At 33.7% G+C, this 17471-nt stretch overlaps 1 protein-coding gene across 4 annotated transcripts in view; it reads left to right on the top strand.

The window, feature by feature from the left end:
- Positions 1-17471, top strand: part of LOC140040711 (TRAF3-interacting protein 1-like) — a 115024-nt gene that overhangs the window by 53233 nt on the left and 44320 nt on the right. For 2 of the 4 annotated variants that reach the window (XM_072086843.1, XM_072086844.1), the window contains exons 6-7: positions 2416-2637; positions 10666-10737. In XM_072086843.1, the coding sequence (XP_071942944.1) occupies positions 2416-2637; positions 10666-10737 (294 nt within the window). The remainder of the gene's footprint in view (positions 1-2415; positions 2638-10665; positions 10738-17471) is intronic. The other 2 variants (XM_072086846.1, XM_072086845.1) reach the window with 1 other exon arrangement.

Here is a 17471-nt window from a genome sequence, read left to right as displayed (position 1 = left end):
GTCGCAATTTTTATTATGCTTCAGTTTCAAGCCTAATTCCTTAAAAAATTGGCATTTTAAGTCGCATGCAATTTGATTCTATAGCTCATGGTTCTATAGGTTATCTCAAAGAATATATATCACAAGAATGAGTATTCCGCTATTTTTGCATGAGAAATTTGTAACCGAGAGCGCCAGTGAGTGATGCCCGCCCTCATAAGGGCGGATGTATACATACTAAATAAGACGTGATTTAATAGATATTATACATGTCACATTAAATAGAATTATGATAATAGTTTTTGCAATTGTAAACTATTTTATAATACATATTTATTAACAAACTAGTGTACATTCACTTTTACAGACAATTATTTACTAACATGCTAAGTTAGTTCACAAAAAAGGCCTAACACAGCAACATCAAAAATCAACGAATCGTTACTCAGCACGGCCTATTCTTTACCATTGCCGTGTACTACTCTACGCCCGGTAAATTAAGTATTGCTTTTATGATATAAATTAGTATAAAATACATGTTATTAATAGGACAAAATGTTAAATGTCATTAAAATGGACCTGAAATGGAATTTCGATTTTCAAGAAATTCACACATGTTATTTAAATGTATCAAATTAACACAAACCCATACAAATAAAAACAAAATGTATAGTATTTTGAGTAAAAACGAAATTTTAAGATACCATGGTAAATTAGCGAAAATTACTCACGCCATTGCAATATTCTATTTCAACGGCCGTCGGAAGCCTCTATATTCACGACGTCACATATACACACGATGATCGAGAGCGTGTATGCCGCCCGATAGTCAGTGAATGATCGACGGCCTGGAAAGATACGCGAAGCGTTGACACTAATACTAATTTATTCAATATCTAATGTTGTTGAAATATAGGTCCCTAAAATGTACTTCGTTTGTTCTAAAACTCGAATTTAGAAGGCCTACCTCCCAAACCTTTACTAGGCCTAGGCCCCCAATCCAGCGCGCGGAGTCGAGTCGATCCACCACCCACATCATGCGGCGAGGCTCCGTTTCATGTGCATCCAAGGACCAAAGCGATATCAACAACTTGCTGCGCTCATTGTCAAGCCAAAGTAAAATATGAATAAAATTCGTTTTCGAACTGCCTGATTCGTGACAAATAAATTATCATCTCATATTACTAATTTAATTCTGCTAAACTAAAAACTAAAGAAACGAACACATTTTAGCAGTATAAATTACGAACGATATACAAAATACACGAACGGAAAATATTGATACGCATCATTGCGCACGGAGCTGTATCCCGGACAACGTTGCCAGGCCAACTTCGGTATTGCCAGAAAAAAACCATTGATTTTAAGATTTTAAATCGTCATTTACTCGATGAATAACCGTTTATACGGTAATAATTTTATCTAAAAAAATTCTAAATACGTTTCTGCAAAAAAAAAAAAAATACTCCATAGATTTCAAGAGTTATAGCCAAAAAACTGCAAATTGTTCATTGGAGGGATAGGAATATATTCGCAAAGTGACGTCACCTGCGAATTTTTTTTATTTTCAAATGGGGCTTTCCCCAAAAGGGCCAATTTATATTTTGTAACAATATACATTCTAGCAACACCTAATAGCCCCCAAAACATCATTCTAAAATGAAAAAAATCGAAAATCCATTTCAGGTCCATTTTAACATTTATTTGTTTTACCAGAAACAAGTTAAATATAGGAATATTATTAAACTATCCTTCGTGAAAACGCGTAAACACCAACACGCCCGGTCACGCTATCGTAGCGCCCGGTTGATAAAGCAAACTGTTTATACGGCAGTTTTTACTAAATAAATTCCATAAAACGAACAATTAAATATCCAAATAGTATTTAACATGATGTTGGCATGTAGTTGATAACATTTTTTATCATGAAAATACTACCGGTGGTCCAGCCTTTGATTAGTGAAACCGTCACAAAAAGTTGTATACATCCCAGATACATCCTCACTTATGGCGGCGCCCTACCACATGGACAATATTACTGTTACAGGGAAAATCGTGGATTACTCATTCTTGTGATATATATTCTTTGGTTATCTATATTATTGGTATGTAGTGGCTATGAAGTATAGTAATAGTATGTGTACTCTAATTTGCATGACCTCATATCAATTAAAACTTTAAGTTCACTTTTTACTGCATGTTATTCAAACTCTTTCTTGACAAAATGATAGAGTAGTGCACCAACAATGATGTGATCAATGTGAGATGATTTATTCTAAAATATAATAATAATACTTCAATTAAAAAAAGTTGTTGCTATTGAGAATTTATATTTCTTATATATCTTCATTCTAAATTGACAAGTGTGAAATTATATTCATTCCATGTACTTTGATTGAACTTTTACAATAATTTGCTTATTTTTTTAAATTTTAGGATCAAAATGACAACTCTGAGAAACGAGGTGGCTCTGGAAAAGAGAACATAGAAAGAAAGGCTAACAAACAAAGAAGTTCAAGTAAAGAAAGAAAAAGATCAAGAGAAAGAGGTGGAAACCACAAAGAACAGGAAAAAAAAGATAGAGGAAAGGAAAAAATAAAAGATGAAGAAAATAAAGAAAAGGATTCAGATAAGGACAGAGAAAGAGAAAAACGAAAGGTCTGCTTGGTTGTTTTATTTGTACAATTATTTTTTGCCAACCTAGTCATGGAACCACGATATTGACATGCTGAAATTTATCTCTGCCCAAAATTAGTTATTTGGTTAAAGGCCTTATATCCACTTTAAGGATTACAACTGATAGTGCCAAACACTCTTTACAGAAAATACTGCAACTTTTCCTACGAGCTGGCTTCTTAGATAGAATGAAGGCTTTGTAGGTTACGTTGTTTGGCTTCATAACCCCAGTATAGTATACTATATATAACTTTCAATGAGCTACGTTTTGAAGTTCATAGGGAGTTTTAACCGTAATAAAGAACCCTACAATGTTCTTTGTGAATTAACAAGGTGTGAAAATTATTGTGGTAATTTTGACTTGCAGAGGACCAAGTTGTAAATTACTAAAAAATATACAATATATTTTAATCATAATCTTTTCCTTCGTGCGTGTTTACCTACTTCACGGCGAATATAAATCAAAATTTCCCACGATCTAACATAGCAGGTTAAACTTCATTCTAAGTATAGTATCAGAACGTTCAGTTGATCGCTAGCTTAAAAGGATTGTCGACCAAAGATCGTAGTTAATATAGACTAGATAGATTTTTTAGTCTCTGTACTCTATTTGTAACCTCGCATGTTTTTTTAAACTCAAATATGACTGGCAGTCAATAAACTTTATCAGCGCACGCATGAAGGTGGCTGCTTACAATAAAATCTTGTACTTGTATCACATGACATGAAACGTAATACTCTCTAAACAATTTCTTTCCCATGTCTCGCATGATCGGATCTTTTTCTTTACACATATCGTAATAATTGAATAATGTTTACTTCAGTATATTAATATTAGGGTCTGGTGGCAAAAGGTAAGTGGCGAATCACCACCCACATTTTCTAGACCAGAATTTTCTGTATATTAAGAATCTGGATCAGTATTGTAAGCGTTTTCGAGATATATGGCTGAAAGTTCAAAATTGACTAATTAAAACAGTGTAATTATATATGGTAACCAATTTATTGAAGCACAATTTGGTCTTACGTCAATGTGTAAACTGTACTGTATATTGAAACACTTTTTGATATGAACGGAACAGAGCCATTTTGATGTAAATTATGTAACTTGGGTACACAACCACAAACGATGTTTGGTAAACGATAAAGTTGTACTGATAATTTTGGCAAAAAACCACTGGCCAGCGCACAGGACATGCGTAAGGCTGTGTCATACTTTTAAACCAGACTTCGAATATGCAATACTAACATCACGCCGAAGTGTAACCTACTTAATGTTTGGCTCAATAATACAAATGTTTTTGACCAATCATAACGACATAAAAAACTTTTCTTCTACACAACCAATTAGAACTAATTTTATTTTTCTTTAAAATGGTGTATAAGTCGCACTTTTGACATGCAAATTTGACCTCTAAGTCTTATACACCGAACATAAATGCCTCATCACACAGAGTGTACATATCGTCACCTCGTTGGCTAGGCCTGAGTAGGCTAGGCCTAGCTACAGTGTACTAACGTAACGGCAACCTGCTTCTGCCTACTGTAGTTTTCAAGGCATTTTAGCGTGATGTTATACTAAATATGATGAAAAGATTTGTTTATTATGGAGCTGTTTTAGGCGCTCCGATAAAATTTCATTTGTAAACGTTTACGATTGGAATAGTATTTATTTATAGTTATACGCACGATCACCGACCGCCGTATCCCCAGCACAAGCCCTTCTTGGCGGCCACATGTTGTACGGTATTCGACTAGTATATTCTCCAGGTGATTATAGCATGGACCTAGCGTACACACTTCTCGGATACATAGATACTAATTGAATACGATTGTCCGTGAAAACGTGCGCCCTCTCGAAATGATCGAGCGAGGCTAGCCCACACACGTGCGTGTTACACACACGGTCATGCACTCGATATTGCGGGTGCGAAACTCATGAATAACAAGTTAGAAACAACTTGTTGAGGCTGGGCGCGGCCGAGCCTAGGTAAGAAAAAACCTAAACTAAAGGGTACTCCGAGAGTACAAACCTCCGCCTACTGTAAAATTCCCCTACATAAAATTCCCCCAGAATTTTTTTTTTTAGATTTTTTTTTATTAGTTCTAAGTGTAAATATGTTAACTGCACACTACAAAGTTGTGGATGACAGTGTGGTGTAATGGTTATGTATCCAGCCTCTCACAGTTGAGATCACTGGTTCAAGTCCCACTTGAGGGTTTTTTTTTTTATTATTTTTTTATTTCTTTTTTTTTTTTTTGTGGACCTTGATCTTTGACCCTGACCCTTCAAAATTTAACCACAATTATATGATGTGTCATTGATCATTGTGGCTAAGTTTGGTGACAATCAGATCAAAACTGTGGTCTCTAGGCTGTAAAATAGTTTTTTGTTAGTTGTGACCTTGACCTATGACCTTTCCCCTCAAATTCGAACTCGTCCAAGCTTTTTGGGCATAGATCATTGTGTCCAAATTTGGTTAGAATCGGATAAAAACTGTGGCCTCCAGGCTGTTCACAGACACACACAAACACACACACAAACATACAGGGGTGAAAACATAACCTCCTTGGCGGAGGTAATAAAGGACGCCGTATACAAAATATATTATTACAATAATATTGATTACAATTTAAAATAAAACATTGTTTTGATGAAATATAAGGTGCGTCTTATACATCAACAATATAAAAAATACCGATATTTTACTCTCAGTTAGCGGGTGCGTCTTATACACAGGTGCGACTTATACACCGAAATATACGGTAGTTACTTTTTTTTTATTTAAGAAGACATTGCTATTATTGATTTTATTGGATTTGATTTTTTGGGAAATGCATTTACAGATTGGTTCCAATTGGATTTGTAAAAAAATCTCAATTTGATATTTGTCCGATCAGATTACTGTAAAGCCCAAAATTGTTGGGGCCCTAAATTTTCGCGATTTTACATTTTTAACTATTTCGTGACCTTTAATTTTCACGATTTGAGTTTCTTGTGTAATTTGTTGAACCAAACTGGCGAATGTATTTCGCCTCAGCAATGAATGTCAAACAACAATTGAATAGCGTTGAGTAAAAAATTAAGTAAAAATTACCGAATATGCGATTGTAAATTTAGGGATGTAAATAAATGTTTTGGCTACACAGTGGGTAACGCACATGTTTAATAGATAGAATAATTACTTTATGGACACATTGCATCTTATATGATTTAATGGACAACGGATTTAGCAATTACACTAAACATTTCATAAAAAAAAAATTACTTAGGAAATGTCGTAAGCTGTTTTATTCCTATTCGAACATTATTTTAGCGATCAATCCTCCCATGGCGCCACACGTGTCGATCGCTGTGAGGTGGAATTTCATCATTGTTGTTTTGAACGAGGCAGCGCAGGCTGAGTTATAGGGCCAAGCTAGCATCGGTCGATTTTTATTTGCCTTTGGATCATACATGCCATAAAGTTATGTATGAATCCATATCTACAATTCAAAAGGTTCCATAATAAGTTTTAATAACAGCTTTCATTCTGATGACCTATAACAGAAAGTAACTCGCGTTATTCTAATTTGTTTATATGATGTAAATAACTCATGTGAAAGAAAATTGATTTAGCAGAAACATATTAAAATGTAGGAGAAAATGGGGAACGCATTAAATTATTAAATGGGATGAACTAGTACAAAAGAGAAAACAATTATATATTTTTAAATCTAGTGGCCATATGGTGACATCAGAACATCCGGTACTGATAGTTACAAACTCATCATCTTCCATTATAATTTTTTTTTAATGGGGGTAACCAGCCATCCTGAGGAGCTATCTCATTAGAAATATGTATATTTTTTGCACAAATTTGCAATAAATTACCTATTCTTTAGCACACGATTAAATTAAATTTTTTAACATTATATATTTTATAAACAAAAATCAATTGCAAAAACCATTTTTCTATGCTTTGTAGAGTCATGCGCAAAAAAATTAAAACATTTTGAAATGCTTTAAAATGACCTGAAATGTACACAAAATTGATTTGAAATTAATTTTGCACATTTTTAAATTTTAAATACACGTAATCGCGTAATTTTTTGCTTAGCATGCTATTTTTATTATGTCAAAAAGTGATCCATATTATGAAATAATACACTTTTGTAAAGTTTCATTGAAAAATGAATTTTTTTTTTCAGACTTTATGATCAACCATAATATTGTGCGTAACTTACACGACTGTAACGTCATATAACAAAGTTTCTTGCACATCTACAGTTAGAGGTCAATCTTCTGACAAAGTTACACAATTTTATTTCTACAAGAATTAGAGAAACATGACGAACAAAATTTGGGAAAAGAAAAAAATATATATATCCGGAAAATAACAAGGGGTTATCTACCAAGTGCCGATAAATTGGTTAGAATACATATATAATACATTATTATAATTGGTCAATTTTAATCTTTGACCCATTATATCTCGAAAATGCTTCCTATCCTGATCGATTACCATCTATATATAAATTATGGTTAATTTTGACATAGGCGAGCACAATGCAAAAACTTCGGTACAAATCTCCGCCTTGGATACCTACCTTATCTATCGATGTACCGCGAAACGTAGATTTGATAACATTAGTGTTCACACAGCGACGCTATTGTTCCATATTTCTATCTTAGGAAGATATTATAAAGAGTTTTTTAACACAATTTATGATTTCAACATTAGATTTTCATCTCAATTTCAATTCTTCCCGGTCAAAGTAATTTCCGGGTTTAAGATAAGTTCACCTTGCAACAACCTGGTTTCAAATATTTTCTCTTTTTTATACACAAGGGAGCAGTTAAAATAATAGATTTGACCCTAAAGGTGACTGGAAACGGGCACTTTCCATCAATCAATACAGTGTCCCTTTGGAAGACAAAAAAATAATCAGATACAGTATAGTAGGACTGGAGCTTAAGTTGGCCATTAATCATAGCAATTTCAGTTTTTTGTTTATTTTAAAACATACCGTGAAGGTACAGTAGTTAAATAATAGGAATTATACTGCAAATTAATAAAGATCAAATTAAATATACGCCATAAAGAATCAGAATATATTGTGGGGAATAGTATTATAAAATTACATAGGGAGATTTGATGATAAGACATTTTTCGAGTGAAATCCCGATAGCTGAGTTTTATTGAGTAAGCTTGCAGGAATAACTGTAGGCTATCTTCCTGTGTCCCGTTAGGACCGAGATGTCTGCCCATGTTGCAAGCCGTACCATAATGTCTTCTTTCTTGGGCCCACTCTATCACGGCAGTTAGTTTCAAAAGATGATTAAATTAAATAATGTATTAATAATTATTAGGATGGTATTCATTTGAATAAACGCCTCTCCAATAAAACATCACTTTGAATAATAAACCCCCCCCCCCCCCAATTCACCGCACTGTTATCTACAATTTACCAAGCATTTGTTATTCTTTTTTAGCACTTTTCATATCTATTAGAGGATTTCATTTGATTATAAATGTTACCATATTATTAAAACTACAAAATTTAACATATCCCTCGAATAAGCACCTCCCTCAAATGACCTCCGCCTCCCCAAAGGGCCCTACCAAACAATAAAAACTGTACTTTAAAATTTTATTAATCATCTAAAACACCGTGAAACAAAGTAGTTTAGTTTTACGAATGTCAAGCATTTTCAATAATGGTAACCGACAGAAAACGTATAATATCATTCCGAAAACCATCGTCTACACTTCCTAGAGGGGGAGCGAGCGAAGCGAGCTCACCCTCTAGTATCTGAAATTTCTGATCTAGAAAAGTTGGAAGGCAATTTTCTCCCTTTCGGGTGGTTTGGCCCCCCCCCCCCCTATTAGTAGGTACAAACAATATCATTTAAAATCCATCCAGAATGCTGTATCGCAAGCATGTATATAGAGATACTTTTTACTCGGGGTACCCGAGTCTAGTACTTACTCATTTTCTCCTTCTCTTCCTCCATCTGGACACTATTGAGTAAAAAGTGCGATTTTTAAAGTACTACTCCTCCCTTATTCGTTATAGTATTGAGCTGGGATTTGGCATGAACATACTACAGGGACATGTCCTCAAAGCTATAGAGCCGGATTTTTAATTTTTTGTTAATTAATTTGTTTAATTAAGAAGCCACAATGTGTGACACACACCACAGCGTTATGTAGTTATATGGTTATATGCGGATTCTTGGCGTAGTGGTTATCACGTTTGCTTAACACGCAGAAGGTACCTGGTTCGAGCCCGGACGAAACCTTTTTTTTTAACTTTATGGTGAAAAGTACTGTATACGCAATATGATAATTATACAGAGTATATTTTATTTTTATTATTTTTTAAAATACTTATTTTGTGTAATCGGTATTTATCACTTTTTTTTTATTTTGCTTTGTGCTTATTACCATTTATTTGTAATTTAAATGGGTTAAAAAACTTTCTGTAACCCACATTTTTAATGTAAGAGGTTTCGTAGTGTAGTGGTTGTCAAGTCTGCTTAACACGCAGAAGGTCCCGGTTCGAGCCCTGGCGAAACCTATTTTTCTTTACTTTCTAACTGTATACGTCTGTATACAGCTTCTTTCGCTGTACCCCGAGTATTGCACATTCGTGCTTTTTTGTTAATTAATTTGTTTAATTAAGAAGCCACAATGTGTGACACACACCACAGCGTTATGTAGTTATATGCGGCTTCTTGGCGTAGTGGTTATCACGTCTGCTTAACACACAGAAGGTCCCCGGTTCGAGCCCGGGCGAAACCTTTGTTTTTCAACTTTATGGTAAAAAGTACTGATAAGGTAATATGATATACAGTATATCTTATTTTTATTATTTTTAAAAATATTTATTTTATGTAATCGGTAATTATCACTTTTACACATGTTTATCTTGCTTTGTGCTTATTACATAATAATTTATTTGTAATTTAAATGGATTAAAAAACTTTGTGTAACCCACATTTTTGGTGTAAGAGGTTTCGTAGTGTAGTGGTTGTCAAGTCTGCTTAACTCGCAGAAGGTCCCGGTTCGAGCCCTGGCGAAACCTATTTTTCTTTAACTTTATGGTGAAATATACTGTATACGAAAAATGATATAGAGTATATATCGTTTTATTAGTCGGGGTACCTGAGTCTAGGACTCTCTCATCTTTTCCTCTTCTTCTTCCATCCGGACACTATTGAGCAAAAAGTGCAATTTATAAAGTACTACTCCTCCCTTATTCGTTGTAGTATTGAGCTCGGATTTAGCATGAATATACTACAGGGACATGTCCTCAAAGCTATAGAGAGCCGGATTTTTTAATTTCATACCGGATGCAGCCATATGACGTCTCGAAGATGGTATCGTATAGCCGTATTTGGTAGCGCGGTTTTTGATGTGTATGTGACGTTACATCCGGTCTTATGACGTCATTATAGCTTCTTTCGCTGTACCCCGAGTATTGCACATTCGTGCTTGTTTTAATAAATAATATATACTGCCACCATTAGGCCTACAGTACATTACTGACCTAATCAAGTAGGTGTTTATAAACGAGACTTTTATAATAATAATACTTTTAGCCACTCCATTATAAACTATTTTATAGTGCTCTCTTATTTCTTTAAATAAAGGTCTAGTGTTTAATTTACAATTTACTGCTGTCACAAATATTGAGTTTGTGTATGTGCATTGTTTATACAAAAGTTTGAAATATGCAATTGTAAATCATAATAATGTATCCCTATAATTATCATGGCTACTGCGACTAATTAAAACTCCAGTTATTAATGTTCAAAATCTAGAAATTGGTATAAAAAAACATCAAAAATTCAATGAAAAAATGTGGACAAGCTAAAATATTGTCAGAGCAACTAAACCTCAACTAAACTTGGTCCGAAGGGCATCCCAAGAATTTAAAAGGCCTGCATTGCTTGTCGATATTTAATTTGAAATTGATTGTCATAAAAAACCACATTAAAATTGTATTGGATATTATTTTCAGTCAAGAAAAAAAGATGAACCAGCACGTGAGAAAAAGGAAGAACATAATGAGGCCCAAATTGAAGATGATGAGGTAATAAAATAATAATTGTTTTGAAAGAAAACTAATCCAACATAGTTTTCAGAGTTTTTGTTATTTCAAACAATTTATTTACAGGAAGGCCTACTAAATAAAATGGAAACTTTTAAAATATATCGAAAGGGCTGGTTAGCAAATATTTTACAAATCTAGGAAAAAATTGCTTACCAATAGCTTTTTTCGCCAAAGTGTCTCAACTCCTAGAGGAGTCCGCGTGTCCCAGCAACGGTCGAGAGAACCAAGAAACTATGAACGATTGCGTAAAAATGTGTAAATATTAGCGGTCTGACTTGATCATCGTCATCGCTATTTTATTTTCAACTTTAATGATTTTAAACTCAATGCAACTTAACTTCGACAGGAAAACAGGCTTTAGTTAGCAACATTATTAAAATACAAGATTGACATTGCTACGGTTACTGAGACTTGGTTAAATGATGAGATTGAACGTATTGCACACATTCCAAAATTTAAATGTTTGTTTAAGAACCGTAATCATCGGCGTGGAGGAGGTGTCGCTATTTTCGTGAATGACAAGTTTAACGAACACGAAGTGAATGAGCATAATTTGTGCCAATTTGAATGTTTATGGACAAATATATCATATGTGAATAACAATAAAACCCATAATATCTTTATTGGAGCTGTATATTACCCTCCTTCAGCCCCAGGTGCTGATGACATCATTGAACATATACTCAACACGGTTGATGAGATTCGTCTAACTAACCCAGATTCACCGATGATAATCCTAGGCGACTTTAATGATTTGAACATTGATAGTCTAACAGAACAACTTGGGATGGTACAAATCGTTGATTTTCCAACTCGTGACGTTTCGCTACTTGACAAGGTTTTTATGACCCATCCAGAACTATATACAAAGCCTAAAAAATGTGCACCCCTTGGGCGTAGTGACCATAGTAGTATTATCATTCATCCTTGCCATGAGTTGCCGCCATCCAAATATATGCGTATGCAAGTTAGACCATACAGAGAGTCGTCAGTAAGATCGTTTGGACAATGGATAACCAACTATAACTGGAACTGGATGTTCGATCGTAACTTATGTATAAATGAGAAAGTAAATGGTTTTATCAATGTCTTAAAAGGTGCATATAATCACAATTTCCCTGTCAAGCAAATAAGAAAAAGAATAGCTGATCGTCCTTGGATGACTCAAAACGTTCGTCGACTACTTGATGCAAGGCAACGAATGTATAACAACTGTACTAAAGCTGAATGGAGAGAAACACGCAATGCTGTCCAGAGAAGCATTCGTTCAGCAAAGAAAATGTTTTATGATAAATCAATGCGAGGCCTTAAAAATAATGATCCGGCAACATGGCATCACAGTGTACGTAAACTATGCAATCTAAAAAATCGAACCATGCTAAAATTCCCTGGCCACTCAAATCAAGATCTTGCAAATGATATCAATAACCACTTTGCATCTGTGTGCCGACAGCTTCCCCCAGTTGATGTAAATGCTCTTCCGGCATATTTGCCTTCACCTGAACCCCCGCCAAAAATTTTTCCTGGACAAGTCAGACGATTGATTAATAAACTAAAGTCAAAGAAGTCTAGTCACCCTGATGACTTGCCAATTAAACTTATAAAAGAATTCGCCTTTGAAATTGCTACTCCACTTGCCCATATTTTTAATTGTTGTCTTAATGAAGGTGTATTTCCCGAGTTATGGAAGTTAGCAACAGCCATTCCTGTTCCAAAAGTTCCTAATGTGACATCATTTCAAGACCTCAGGCCAATTTCACTTACCCCCATCTTTGCCAAGTTGTTTGAGTCATTCCTTACTGATTGGGTGACTAGTGACATTCATCAACATTTAGATATTAAACAATTTGGTTGCCGTAAAGGCTCATCTACTAGCCATTATCTTGTGGACATGATTCAGTCTGTAATTAGTGATATTGAAAAAGGTGATTCTTTTGTGGATATTTGTGCCGTTGATTTTACGAAGGCCTTCGACCGAATTGACCATACGGTCATTGTTAGAAAGCTTGTCGACATCAGAGTGAGAACATCTATTATTCCCACCATCTGTAGCTTTCTGACGGATCGTAAAATAAATACTAAACTTAGTTCATCCTTTTCCCCTTATGCCAACATCATATGTGGGATTCCACAGGGTACAAAGCTTGGGCCAATTTTGTTTCTTATATTAGTCAATGATATCTCTATGGAAGGCTGCAGATGGTGGAAGTATGTTGATGATCTCACTCTTGGTGACACTGTTAAACATGGTAATGCTCCTAAACTCCAATCTTGTCTTGATGACCTTACTGAGTGGTGTGATACAAATCACATGGTCCCTAAACCCTCTAAGTGTCATATCATGAGAGTTAATTTTTTGAAAAGAAATATTCCCCCTCCTAATTATTACCTTAGCGGTACAACACTTAATGTTGTTTCGTATATGAAGCTCCTTGGACTTATAATCCAGGATGACTTGAAATGGGATAATAATGTCAGTGACATGGTAAAAAGAGCATCCAAAAGGTTGTATACGTTATATATCCTTAGAAGGGCCAATGTACCAGTTCATGATATGATATCCGTTTATGTTTGTTATATTCGCCCAATCTTAGAATACGCCTGCCCTGTGTGGCATGGAAGCATCAATAAGGCCCAAATATCGACCATTGAAAGAGTGCAAAAGAGAGTTTTACGTATTATTCTGGGTCCCGCTTTCCTTACGTATGATTCAGCTCTTGAGCTTACTGATATGACCACTCTCGCATCCAGACGAGAGACGTTGATTCAAAAATTTGGAGAAAGGCTCTTGAAATCGGAATTGTACAGAACTATTTTGCCCGACTACCGCATTATTAATAGAGAGCTTAGATCAACCACGGTAGATAAACCCCTAATTAATATACCTGTTTGCAGAACTAACCGTCTTAAGACTTCGCCTGCCCTTACCATAAGTAGAATCCTTAATTCAAACAGTACCTGATCACGCTGAAGATGGCTATGTTATAAATATTTACATATATTGGCCTATGCATTTGTATATAAATTTTGGAATCTTTTTAACATAACATAATTTTATTTTTTTAACTGATTTTTTCAAATTTTTTAATGTTTTGTATAAATTTTTGTATTTTTTTAAATGTTTCTGTTTCCATATATTTATATATATATTTTTGTAAATCAACAATTTCAGCCTTCGGGCTGCATGTTTGTTATTGTATAAACCTGAATAAATAATAACTACAATTCAATCAATTATAGTGTAATTAACATTTCACGAAAAATCTGAGACAGCTAAGGTAACCAAGATGGTTATTTCCACAAATGTTATGAATTGTGCTTTATTCAACATTAAAACATTAATGTACAGCATTAAAAACTACTTAAGAGGTTATCTGGTGGTGCAATTGGATTTTAGAAGATTACTGTTTCGTAACCATTGCTTAATATTGCAAATCCTATTTCTCCCAAATCTTGACCGTGTGATTTTGAACGGTAGTAAAGTATCTGGAATATCTTGCACCCAGCTTTGATAATATCCTCTTTTTTGTCTTTTATGTCCAAAAAACATTCATTGCACTATCTGCCTGCATGTTTGTATCCGGAGAAGCTGTGCAAAAAGATCAGATACTTCTTCAATGTCATAGGATATTTCATTGAATGATGTTGGATGGGAAATTAGTTCCCAGTATGATAAATTAGCATGACCAAATTGACTTGTGTCTTCAGCCAGCCCCACGCATTCTTTTGTCTCATTCAGAGATGTTTGATCAGTGCATTGCTTCCTTTGAAATTTTGTGACAAAGAGTACAATTCCATATACTCTCTGCCGTTCAAAATCACACCAAGATTTGGGTGTGCAGCACACAAAATTCTATTTGTGCCTGCAGAGAATTGGATAGTACTACAATACAAGCTCATCATAAATCTTCCGAGATTTCACAGGGACCTCTGAAAAACACAATGACACTTTATAAGTGAGATATTTCCCTTAAATCCTAAGAATTTCCCTTAAATCAAGAAAATATTAAGGCTTCACTTAACCCATTGACCCCTACATTTATTTTGCTTTCCGGGAGTGGGGGGCGGGGGGGGGGGGAAATATATGTCGCATAATTAACCATAACTTTTTTTTCTACAGACAGAAATTCAAAAAATTCAAAAAGAAAATATTGCTAAGGACATTTTCTTTTCAAATATGTTATCAAATTTGTATTAAAACTTATTTTGACAGAGTATGGATTAAGCAAATTTTATAAACATTTTAGGAAAATTATTACAATTTTGTCATTTATCTTTGACTACCAAATGCATAAAATTGCTAAATAATTCATGAATAAAACTATATCTCTTCATTAAAAACTATTTCTTCTTTTCTTCTCTTCAAAATAAGACTAAACTTGACCATTATGAATGACCGGTTTTGAAATTATGAATAAATTAGTAGACGGACTCATCCGACGATGACCATATGGTGCCTAGGTCTATCGAGAGGTGTTCCGAGAGCGTCGTCGTTGTTTGTTCACCAGGAATGTTAAAAAAAACATCACAAAAACGACTTGGAATTTGCCATTGTCACGCGCACCAGCGTTTATCAAGACCTTATTCCACCATCTGAGATGTGTAGCTTGCAGGAAATTGCGTCGGAAACTTATGAAACCAAACAAAATGTTTGTCAAAAGCTTTGAGCAGAGTTTGAAAAACTATTTCATTCCCATAATGCATCCAACATGTCAGGGTTCATGCTACATCAAAGGTAAATAGGCGCAGCCCCCGAGGGGACATGGTCACGACTTTTCTCCGGTAGAAAAATCTAATTTTTACATGGAAATATGATGATTTAGACACTGAAACTGATAAATAATCTTTATCTATTATTAGGTATCCCAATGAAAAAATTAAAAGATTAATTTTTTTACTTTTTTAAGTTAACCATAGAACTTAACATTTTTCAATTTAAATGATTGAAATCCGATTACCTTATGGTTATTTAAAGTGGTAAAAAAGTATACGATTTTTGCTTTAAATTTTTTAGGCAGTTAAAATTGGAAGCATTTTTAAAAGGTTATAACTTTTACAATAATGAGTTAAAAGTTTTGAAACCTATAGATATCACAGAGTTGTAGAACTCTATTTTTTTGGAGCCTCAACGAAACCTATTTTTAAAATTATTGGTCCATAAAGTTGGTCGGAAAGTATTTTGCGCCAATTTTTGCTGGATGGATTTCCCTAAAAAATGAAAAAAATGCAATTTTTCAATGATCTGTAACTTTTGAACTACCGTACTGTACTAATTCATTTAATTTGTTTGTACTTGCTAGAATATAGTGTATATTTCATTAATAAATATATTTGAAATTCAGAGATATGTGTAATATGAACCAAAAATATTTTTTTAATGGTGAAATTTAAAATTATCAAAACAAAAATGAAAAAGCAAAAACTGTGTATAGTTTCCTTTCCTTTACACTAATTTTTGGTAAAATATGATTATTATATTATTTTACTTTATATTCATAATTTCAATCATAAATACTATTATAACTTTTGAATATCGTAAAACAAGATTTTAGGCCCGTATGATTATTACACCAAATCTAAGACGGGCTAAGATATGCTCTAAGACAAACACACAATGGTCAAAATAAACTCATTTAAATAATCAGTGTTAATTAAAACAATTAATTTTTTACCTGAATAGTTTTTCTTTTCGTATTTCTAACCGTAAGTACGTTATTAAATTGAAATACGGAGATAACGTTTAGGCCAAGTAACTGCTTACTCCCGATCAAAAGTAGCTCCCGTCAAAGTATTTCTGTCGCAGTTAATGACTTTCAACCGCCGTATACAGAGTCAAATGTAACGTTGGTAAATTAGCATTTGCATTGTATACTTAATGTCTAAAAACAGATATTCTACAATGGAAAAGGACATATCAATCTCCGACATCGCTGCTATCACACATCTTGACATTTTCTTGGCAACTACTTCAATAATTTTAATTGTGAATACACTTATACATAGATTAAAACGTAAAAAGTACTTTCAAACAATATACATTTTTTATTTAACATCAAATTCATACTACTTATTCAAATTTTGTTAATATTTCAAAAGTGATACCCCTCTGTGCACTTTCATTTGGGATACCTACTATTATTGTATACAAGCTTTAAAATAGTCCTTGTTACAAATAAATTTGGATTTTAGACGATTTTACATTGTATGTTAGACCTAGACTCATTCAACACGCCTGTCTCGTTTAGAACAGCGTGCTTCGAAAAACGGTTATATTTTCGAATTTATTTTCAAACTCACTTCAACAATTGTTTTTATATATTTAGAACACATAATAAGCATGGGCTTAATTCTTATTTTGTGGCGTTTCGAAAATCAATTAAAATAGTATGATTATAATTACTAAAATTATAATTACTGGAAAAAAAAATGTATACTCACCAAAAATAATATTTAATGAAAAGAAACAATACCCACACAGTTTTTTAATACAATACATTTTTTTTTACATTTTATCATTTTTTAACAATATTTAGGTTTTGCATTACCATTCATAACCTCTTGATTCTGTCAGGATATTTATTTATTTATTTATTTATTCTTTCCTTAGCACTATTTTTGGTACTCTTAAATTTCAGGTCATATTTCATCATATGGCAATACAATTACGTGCGTATCGCATATAACGCATGCGTACGTGCGCTTAAAATTTTCAA

Source organism: Antedon mediterranea, chromosome 2 (assembly GCF_964355755.1).
Source record: "Antedon mediterranea chromosome 2, ecAntMedi1.1, whole genome shotgun sequence".
Lineage (NCBI taxonomy): Eukaryota > Metazoa > Echinodermata > Crinoidea > Comatulida > Antedonidae > Antedon > Antedon mediterranea.
Note: the sequence above shows the minus strand (reverse complement) of the source record. Positions and strands in the feature narration are given on the sequence as shown.